At 36.7% G+C, this 10,837-nt stretch overlaps 1 protein-coding gene across 3 annotated transcripts; it reads right to left on the bottom strand.

The window, feature by feature from the left end:
* Nucleotides 1-2,321: 2,321 nt before the first annotated feature.
* On the bottom strand, nucleotides 2,322-10,305 carry gja9a (gap junction protein alpha 9a). Of its 3 annotated transcripts, none has more exons than XM_087286202.1 (2): nucleotides 10,194-10,305; nucleotides 2,322-5,774 (listed from the first exon to the last, which is right to left on the bottom strand). In XM_087286202.1, exon 2 carries the CDS (start codon nucleotides 5,750-5,752, stop codon nucleotides 4,256-4,258), a length of 1,497 nt encoding a protein of 498 aa, XP_087142328.1. In that variant the 5' UTR covers nucleotides 5,753-5,774; nucleotides 10,194-10,305; the 3' UTR covers nucleotides 2,322-4,255.
* Between the last annotated feature and the right edge of the window lie 532 nt (nucleotides 10,306-10,837).

Genomic DNA, 10,837 nt, shown 5'->3' with positions numbered 1-10,837 from the left:
ACAGTCGAATTTAATTGGGCAGCCGTGTGGCAACTTAGACGCTGATTGGCTAAAGAAAATGTCACTCTTGTAAGCCGTTGAAATGCGGGCGGATCGTTCCGAGTCATGTGCCTGATGGTCACCTGACAAACGGATTTGCGTGAATGGCTGTTTTTTTCCCCCGACCTTTCACCTGAAACTTCCACTTATCTTAAAATGTATTGAAAGATTTGAAGGTAAATATCGTTTGTCCCATTCAATAGTGCTTCCCAGCTGTCTCCCTACATATAAAGTAAACTGTATACTTATTCGAAAACAAGATATAAATAACCCTTTGCACATTGTGCATGTTAAATATGCTAAAATGCTCATTTGAAAGAAAAACAGGGGTTTTGGGTCAGTCTTTTAGTCCCTCAAAACCTAATAAACTTTATAAAGCTGAATATGTAATGACTATTATGGCATAAATCATGTCAACTTTAACAAAATTTGGATTATAGGCCATTAGACAATAACACACATTAGCAGACCACAGCCACAATAATATAATTGTTCAGTTTTTCTAATATACATACAAGCACATAATACTTTGATGTCAAATTGCAATGTCCTAACCCTTAAAAATGTAAATAAATAAATATTGTGTCAACAAAGTGGTTAGCACTGTTACCTCATAGCAAGAAGGTCACTGGTTCGAGATCCGACTGGGCCAGTTGGCATTTATGTGTGGAGTTTGCATGTTCTCCCCGTTTTTGTGTGGGTTTCCTCTGGATGCACCGGTTTCCCCCACAGTCCAAAGACATGCGCTGTAGATGAATTAAATAAACTAAATTTTCCATAGTGTATGTGTGTGAATATGTGTATGGGTGTTTCCCAGTACTGGGTTGCAGTTGTAAGGACTTCCGCTGTGTAAAACAAATGCTGGATAAGTTGGCAGTTCATTCTTCTGTGGCGACCCCTGATGAATAAAGGTAATAAACCAAGAAAATGAATAAATAAATAACATTAATTAAATGACGATCATAAGAAAGTTTATCTTGAAAATATAAATGGATGTTTTCAAAATATCTTCTGTAGCTTTCATCGTAATAAAAACCAAGGTATGAGGGTTATATACTGAGCAAATGTTCATTTTCAGGTGAATTAAGACATCTAGAAATAGTTCTAGTAAATGTGACAATTGAATAGGAATGTAATTGTCTTGCAGAACAGGTTCATCTGAGTAACTTTTGGCAACCCATGGATTATGTTTTGATACTTAGCTCGTGCTTTGCTTTGCTAAAACTCCCAAGTAATTAATGTAACCCAATCCAGTTCCTTCAACATGTATGCGAAGACTCAAAATATAATAGCTGGTCTTATAAACTGTACTTTAAAACTGGATAACAACAACTACTATGGATATCGGCCTTCTATTAATGTGAGGTAACACTTCACAGCACAACACGTTGTGATTCACTTTACAGTAAAATGTGCTTCAGTTTGGTTTCTTCAGAATCCAAAAAGTGTGACTAAGAGATGGCAATAAAAAATGTTAATGGCAACAGACGTCATCTGAAACAGTGCAAAAACATAAATACAAGTAATTTTAATTAAAAATAAGTTCATTTGAACCCTTTATTAAATATTTTAGTCCAAATTGTACTAGCAGTAGCTACTTTACCATCATCTTGCTGATAAAAAAAACATGTAGGCTACTTGATTAAACTGTGTACACTGTATACTGTATGTGCATTTAGATGATGCATAGTTTACTTATGTAGCAGAAGCCAGCTAGTGAAGTGCTGTGCAGGTAAACCTCACTCCTCTGGCATCTAAAGGTGCTCTAGCGATAGACACTAGAGGCCATGGTTTTCAGCCTCCTTGTTAGAGCAACCGACTCCCACGCGGAAGGCCGCCAGTACAATCCCAGCATGGAATGGGTTGGGTGCTATAAGGACTGGTGGGGTTATACTGTTGCTGTGACCTGGATGGGAGTGAGGTTTAGGGAGGTGAGTGTAGCAAAGGCCAGCAAGTGAAGTGCTGTGCAGGTAAAACCTCACTTCTCTGACCTCTAAAGGTCCTCTGGCGACAGACCCTAGAGGCCATGGTCTTTAATCTCCTTGTTAAGAGCAACCGACTCCCATGCAGAAGATCGCTGGTTTGATCTCAGCTCGGAGCAGGTTGGGTGGTGTAAGACCGGTCGGGTTACTCTTAGAAATTAAAATCTCATCATTTATTGAGGCAGTTTGGAGAATTTGGTTCTTGCAAGCAATTTTCTAGCACATTATGCTTTTTGAATCTTTCTGAGATTTAGTCAGTGTAGAAATGTTGATTTTGTTTGTTAAAAATTGCACTGCAAATCAAACTGGCTAATTTATTGGTAATATGACATAGACATGAAACATTTCTTACAGAATCATATTTTTGAATATTTTACAAATTTTTACCATTGCATATTTTTTGACTTCTGATGCAAGAAGTACTCAAAAAAAAACAATGTCCAAATGAGAACAATCCTTATATAATCAAATACTACAAATGGTATTTTATTATAAGGTGCGTCCAAAATCACATACTTGTGTATTATTCTACACCATTTTGCAGTATCCGCTACTTTGCTAATGTATTAGAAGGGGTGGAGCTTTCAGGCACTAATGTCGGATTACTTTATTTTTTTGATTGTGAATCGATTATTCTCATGGCAGGTATCATTTGGCAGTTTGGTCATTATTTTGCTAGTTTGGCAACCGTCAAATGTCACCTGGGAAATGGTTAGAATTTGCAGTCAGTAAAAAAACATTAGTGTTCCATTTGGGATGATACTACATTCATATACTATGCTGCTGAGTGTGTAAGTGCATAAGTACATAGTGTATAGTGTGCCATTTGGGACGCAGTTTAACTGTTAAAAGTGAACTTTTGAATTGATATGTATAAAGAAGAGTGTAAACGATCCAATTAGGAGTGTCACAACAGTTTAAAAACTTTACAAAACTTTAGTTTGAGATTACTTCTGCATTAACATCAGATGTAGATTTTACAACGAATCTACTTTTTTCCACCATGTGTCCGTGGGAGCTGTTAGTCTGCAACTGGCACTGCTGAGGTGCTTCAAGCTCAATTCTTCAACTGAATCACGGGAGATGGGCCTGCCCACCTTGCAACTGGATCTGGACAAATTATATGCCCACACAGTGGCACAGGGATGGCAAAGCTTTGATACCTTCTAGGCAATAAGAGCCATAATCTTCTACAACAGTTCCAGGGTGTGCTGACCTAATAATCTTTTCTATTCTGGATGATGAACAAGAAGAGTTCCTGGCGTGGCTCGAAGTCACTGACTTCTGGCCTATCTTTCGCAGAGGTAATGGATGTATAGAATCTTCCCACTCATCTTGCTTTACTGAGTTGCAAGCTGACAAGGTCAAGTCACTGCTGGTGTTGTTAGAATTGCTGTTGTGTTCTGTGAAACAGTTCTGCAAGTACTCTGCTGCATCAGAATAATTTATAAAAAGACAGTGTAAACAATACTTTTAGGAGTACTTTTAAAAGTTGGATATTTTTCTTGAGTCTGAGATTACGTTTGTGCTCATATCAAAGTTGTAGACGCTGGTTATTATCCAACTGTAAACATGACATGTACATAATGAGTTTTTCTTCCATCTGTAAATCTATGGGTGCTGCTTGTCTACTACTGGAACTGCTGGAGAATGATGGCTTGCTGACACTGGTGGACTGTGCCGTGCCCAATCTGAATCAGGAGAGGTGAACTTGTGTAGTTTTAAATCAGACCTGGATGAACAGGTCTGCATCACAGAATAAGGGCAGATAGCTTTGGTGCCTTTAGAGTCTAAGCCGTTTGCTTCTACAAATCTTGAGCAGCTCCAGCAGAGCCTGAGCCATTCGCTTCTTCAATTCTTGAGCAGCTCCAGCAGAGCCTGAGCCATTCGCTTCTACAAAGCTTGAGCAGCTCCAGCAGATCCTTAGGCATTAGCTTCTACGATTCTTGAGCAGCTCCAGCAGAGCCTGAGCCATTAGCTTCTACAATTCTTAAGCATCTCCAGTGGATCCTGAGCTATTAGCTTCTACAATTCTTGAGCAGGTCCAGGGTGTGCTTTTTCCAGCTGTTTTCCCATGCTAGATCAAGCATGGGAAGATTTCCAAGAATAGCTCAATGAGTTTTAAGTCTTGGACTCCTGGCCTTTCTAGAGAAGAGAAAAATGATGGACAGAATCTTTCCCTTTGTCTTTCTTCAGATGTGTGACTGAATTTGTAAGGAGGCAATACGTTTTCCTTAAATTTGTAAGTCTGTGGGAGCTGCTCGTCTGCTGCTGGAACTGCTGGCCAATGAGGCACGATGGCTTGGTGACGCTCGTGGACTATGCCGTGACTCAGAGCTCGATTCTTCGACTGAATCAGGGGAGGTGGGCCTGCTCAGCTTGGTATCAGACCTGGATGAGGTACGTGCCCGCACAGCAGAATAAGGACAACGAGCTTTGGAGCCTTCCAGGGAATCCGAGTCTGAGCCATTACCTTCTACGACTGTTGAGCAATTCCAGGGAGCACTACCCTTCCAAGGTTTCTTTACCATGCTGGATGAGGCATGAGACGATTCTCTGGTGTGGCTCGATGACTCTGATAACTTAGACTCCTGCCCTTTCTTGTGCAGTGGTAAAGTTTGGACAGAATCTTCCCCTTCGTCTTGCTTGGGTGGAGTGACAGAGTTGCAAGGTGGTGAGTGCGAGTCACTGCTGGTATTGTTTGAATTGCTGTTGTGCTCTGTGGGACTGTTCTGCAAGTACTTTGGTTCATCAGCACCGTTTTTAGCTGGTAAATCACCCTGAACAGGCAAGAAAGCAGAGGATGGGTTAATCAAAGGAGGATAGGCAGCTCCATCAGGTGGTCGATCAAGATGAAGGTTGTATCCACTGGGTGCAGAAGCAATGGTGGCCTTGCGTCCAGTGGAGGTGCCAATGCATGTCTGATGCACCACAGAATCTTTCTTCACTTTGTTGGGATAGTAGCTGTCATTGGGATCATCCCTTAGCTGTGCGTAGTAGTTTAGAATGACCTTTTTAAGTTTCTTGTAGCCCAAGTGCAGGATCTCCAGAATGTTGAGGAACAATGAAATGCCAGCTATGCATTGCATGAACACCATGAAGACGCTTTTCTCAGTGGGTCGAGATACAAAGCAATCCACCGCATTGGGACAAGGCTCTCGTTCACATTTGTACAGTGTATTCAGTTGAAACCCATACAGAACATATTGTCCTGTCATGAAGAATACTTCTACAGCTGAGCGGGTGACTATGTGAGCCACGTATGTGCGCAGAAGAGACCCCCTCAATGGAGCCTTGTTTAATTTCCCCTGGTCGATCTGCCGAAGCTCACGTTCTATTTTGCGCCGTACCTCCGCCATCTCCACATCCACACCCTCAAGTTCTCGTCTCAGTGCCATCTTTTTGCGCTGACGCTCCTTCTCAAGAGCACGGAGGCGGTAGAGGGCATGGCCCATGTACACCAGTGAAGGAGAGGATACAAATATGACCTGCAGAACCCAGTAACGGATTAGGGAAATGGGGAAAGCTTTGTCATAGCACACATTGCGGCAACCAGGCTGCTCGGTGTTGCAGATAAAGTCAGCCTGTTCATCATTCCACACATCCTCCGCTGCCACACCAAGCACCAGCATGCGAAATATGAAGAGGATTGTGAGCCAGATTTTTCCCACCATGGTAGAGTGGATATGCACTTCTTCCAAAATCCCACCAAGAAAGTTCCAGTCTCCCATCTTCACTCGGGCTTTTTTGTGTCTGTAAAGACAAAATAAGAAGAAAGAAACATGAACCTAGACCATGGGAAATTGCTTTTGAATATGAAAATATATTGAAATTAAATCAACCAGAGTATGAAACTGTTATTTAAATGTTTGAGAGCTTTAATTTAAAATCAATGTTTTCCAACAGTAACCTCACACAAATATGCAAACAATAAATCCAGACAAAAGTCTCAACCCTATGTTTCAAAACATTTTATAAGCTGAAAGTCAAGTATAAAAAACCCAATCTCTCCAACAAAATTTAGATTAATGGCAGACCAACATGTAAACAAAAAACTTTCCACCATTTTTCTAGATAAATTAGTTATTAATTACCATTTTAAAATAAAGCACCACCCACATATTAGCTGTGTATCTAACATGGTTTAAAATACTTAAATAGAACCACAATTGTAATATTCTTTCTGCAATCTGAGCTGTGTTAAATATATATATATATATATATATATATATATATATATATATATATATATATATATATATATATATATATATATATAATGTGTAGTCACAGATAAATATGTCAATTAATAACAATAACTATAATAATAATAATAATAATAATAATAATAATAATAATATAACGTTAAAGATAATAAATATATATTTGTTAAAATATTTTAACATGTTCCAAGAAATTAGGTCATAAACATCCTTAAATACAAGCATGTTTGTACTGAAATACAATTACAGCAAGCTTAATTAACATCTATTAATGGGTCACAAAAAATTGACATTGCATGTGGTGCTAATAAGTGAAATCAATTGCTGTGTTTACAGTTCTAACTCCATGCGACTTTATCTTTAATAGAAAGCAAATAAATCAACTATAAACCATCAACGTACCTTAAACAAAAGTTGGGGAAATCAAGTAAATCTTCATTGTAACAAGCCCATCCTGCATCTACACACTAGCTACAAAAAGCTAGACTCATGCAATCCCGCTTATAATTAAAGGTCTGGGCTACACACATAACAAGCAGGTCGTCTAGGTGCCAACTTATAGTCATGCAGGAGAAATCAATGTGCCCATTTACCTTACAGCAGTATGGACAGTCTGCCGCTGCTTTAAATCCCCGCGGGTCATAGAGGCGCGTCGAGGCCACCAAAATATTTAAAAATCGTTGGTGCCCTGCACATCTGACGCAGCACATCACCTAAACTTTTGTGACCCCCTCTTTCCTTTTTGTTGGCACCAAAAGAAGGTTTCCGAGTGCGCAGGGCTTTGTTGGCAAGCGCGCTGCTTCTGTATGTGAGAGCGTCAATAATCAGTGCTCCACTATCAACATGAAGGGAAAACTGAATTGATTCAGCTTGCCAACACTGCCACTGTATACCATGCGTAAGTAAAACCCTGCAATGATAAAATAAAACATAAAAACTTCTGTAGGCTGTATGAATTTACGCTTGGGTACACTTGATTCCTCATGCTATTGTGCACCCGCTATCGATTAAAGTAATGTTAGACAGTCTTGCGTGGTTGATTGCTAGTTAACACCCATTGCAGAACGATTTTTTCAGCTGATCTGCAAATCTAGCCCAACATGGGTGCCATCTTGAGATAAACACACACACACTAGGCCTATTGGTTTTCTACAGAACTGAAGACCTTTTGGTTCTTTTTTTAAGACAAAAAACTAAAACATTTACACATTTAATTTGATTAATACTTAAAAACCAGAAAGCTGAAGGGAGTTGTTATTATCAAAGCTAAGTTTCTAATGGCATTTGGCCACATGTTGGCACTACTTTTAGCAGTCGATAGTTCAGAAAAGAATCAATCGGTCATGTCCGATTTCATACTCTGCTGGATTCAGTGTAATTAAGTTGTCTCTGCTAGTTGTGGTGATACTTTATTCCATTTAAAAGGAATCAATGGTGCAACCCCATTACACTCACTAACTATGCTGTTGGTTGGTTGCTTTCATTCAAGGCTTGGACATATTTAGGGGCTATTTTTAATATAATAAATGAGCTGCATAGTCAGATTTAGACTGGAGATGCTTTAATGAATTAATTTAAAGCTTGGTATTCTACAAAACAGACCACAATGTAAAAATATATCCGGAAATTTGCAGTTTTCCATTTTTTGTGATTTATGTTTTTATTTGATATTTTTCCCCGTTTATTTTTGATTTTGAATTGCATATCTTGATCCTTTAACCTTGAAATGTTTGACAAAGTGACTTTTATGAACATTTTAAATAGATTACAGTGACATATTGTCAGGGTTGGTGTTGTATCTTGCAGTACAAACAGCTTGTTTAAAAAGCTGCCATGCATTTTCTGTTATTTAAGACACTGTAAACTTTAAACTAATGTTGAAATTTCAACATCAAAAGTCAACAGAACAGAGACCAACGACCCATAATCCAATTTACAACTGTAAAAAAGATTATTCATGCTTTTAAATTGCATTATGAGACCTTGATGTTTTTGACTTTTATCCTTCAAGTTCAAAAAAAGTGACTTACTAACATTTCGAATAGTTTAAAGTGACAAATTGTCTGGGTTGGTGGTGTCGTATAATATGGTACAAAACCAAGCTGCCCGTATGCATTCCTTTATTTTACAGATATATTTCTCTACATATAATTTCTTATGCTTTGTTAAAATGTCAATAAAAGTCACTTTGTTAAACTGTAGGTGAATTTTCAACATCAAAAGTCGACAGAGATCAAAGTTCCATTAATGCAATTCACAACCATAAATAAAGGGGAAACACTTGTGAATCACAAAATACTGTTAATTAACAGATATTTTGTACAGTGCATGTGGGATAGTATAGCTTAAATGCAATTTATGTTTGTTGAGATAATTATAGCATGATCATACACAAACTTTGACACTTAATTTGAAGAACTGAAAATTGTTTTAATGCATCCACTGTTAAAAATATCCATAAATTAGCAGTTTACCATACACTGAAGAAAAAACAATATCTGAAAAGCTGTTGCAAACAATTTATATGTGTTGAACTTAAACAAACTAATTAAATGCAATAATATTCAACTTAATTGCTTTGTTTAATTCAGGCAAAATACATTGTTTACAACCACTTAACATAAAATTATTTGTAAATCCAAGGAATCATCTGTGAATAATTCAAGATTTTATAATGTTTATTTATGCTTTTGAATTGCATTATGAGACCTTGATGTGTCTTCCAACAACTTTTAACCTTAAGTTCCCAAAGGGACTTTTTCGAATAGTTTAAAGTGACAAATCGGCTAGGTTGGAGTTGTATATTATGGTACAAAACCTTGTAACACCTGTGTATAATCTGTTATTCTGCAGACTTATTTCTTAATATAGTATTTCTTTTGCATTATATTATTTCAAACAACTAAAATTTCAAAAAAAAAAATAATAATTTTCTTGAACTGTAGTTAATTAACAGATTTTTTTTACAGATTCAATATAAGGATATTAGAATATATTAGGATATTATAGCTTGAATGCAATTTATGCTTGTTAAGATAATTATATCATGATCTTACACAAACATATTAATAAAAGGGAATGTTTATGTATTTAAATACTGGATTTAGAAGTAACCTCTGTTACTGAGCCGCAAGATCACTTACTAATTTTAATCTGTGTCTGATTAAACATTTATAGTAGTCTCAACATACATCCCTACACTGTATGGATATAGCATGACAGAGCAATTATTACAGGTCATGCTACATCAGTATATAAATATTTACACAGATAAACATTTAATTCTTTTTCAGATATTTCCCTAGTGATGTTTAACACATTTATTAAACAGTATTTCCTATGTTATTATTCTGGAGAAATTCTTATTTCTATTAGTTTGTTTGTAAAATATTATTTAAAAATATATTTTCAACAGGCCCCATAAACCTCTAATGTTTAGTGCTTAATATTATGAAACCTATATGTACTCCAATTAACCTACTAGTTAAGCCTTTAAATTGCACTTTAAACTGAATACTAATATCTTGCAAAATAGCTGGTATAATGTGCAATTATCATAGCAAAGACAAAAGAAATGATTTATTAAAACTATTGTTAAAAAAGAAGATGCTATCTCAGCATGTGGGAAATATCTGAAAATAAATTAATTTCACAGAAGGGCTAAAATTCTTGTAAATATTACGAAAGGAGATGCATTTCTAAAATTGATATAGACAAATTATCTGTTTGCAGGAGCAAATGTCCTATTGGTGGCCGATCAACACTTGTCTGTTAGCAATGATGGCTAAAGTAAATAACAGTTAGTTGAAAACACAGACCCAGACATCAGTCAATTATCATCAATAGCCCAAATTTAGATTAATGTTTTATTCCTGGGGTTAGTGCATCACACATTGACTTAAATCACAACCCCAATTCTGCTCTGTAGAAAGTACTGCTAGACTGTTACCTAACAGATGTGATTGGTCAGCAGAAGTCCCTCTTTTCATCCTCAAATGCCCTTTGCAGGTCACATCAGGGGTCGGATATTTCTGTAAATTTCAGAAATATACATTGATTACACAAAGCCATATATATCAAGTGTATTATTGTGTGCTGTTGGAAATATCTCAATAAAATGAAAATTTAAACTATCATAAGTTTTAAACTTTTATAAGTTTCTTTTTGCACACAAAAGATGTATTTTATTTATTTTTATAAAGATTTTATTGCAAGAGATTTGAGAACAATTCCCAGTATCAGTAGGCAAATTCCCTAATTATCTTACATTTACACCAAAACTATTTACAGCAGGGGATGTGGAAGGAATATTAACAGTAAAAACAAATCTTAAAAGTTCTATAGCAAAAAAAAATATTAGGTTTAATGGGAGTAATGTACTCAATCCATTTGGACCAAAAGCCAACAAGTGTATGTTTTTGGTTACGCACAAAGTCATTTTCACAAAAGATGTTTTAGAAATGTTCCTGACCAGTAGCCGCTGGTTTAAAAATGGGGGAAAAACCCTTTTAACGGCAGTTAATAACAGTAATAAGATAACTTCATGAAAGATACTTGAATGATCAATGTTGTGTTTTGTGCTGTGTGGTTGGA

This window comes from Danio rerio, chromosome 16, assembly GCF_052040795.2.
Source record: "Danio rerio strain M-AB ecotype USA chromosome 16, GRCz13ab, whole genome shotgun sequence".
Lineage (NCBI taxonomy): Eukaryota > Metazoa > Chordata > Actinopteri > Cypriniformes > Danionidae > Danio > Danio rerio.
Note: the sequence above shows the minus strand (reverse complement) of the source record. Positions and strands in the feature narration are given on the sequence as shown.

What these genes read in the sequence shown, in the direction of transcription:
- gja9a (XM_087286202.1), bottom strand. Translation starts at nt 5,752, where the DNA reads ATGGGAGACTGGAACTTTCTTGGTGGGATTTTGGAAGAAGTGCATATC.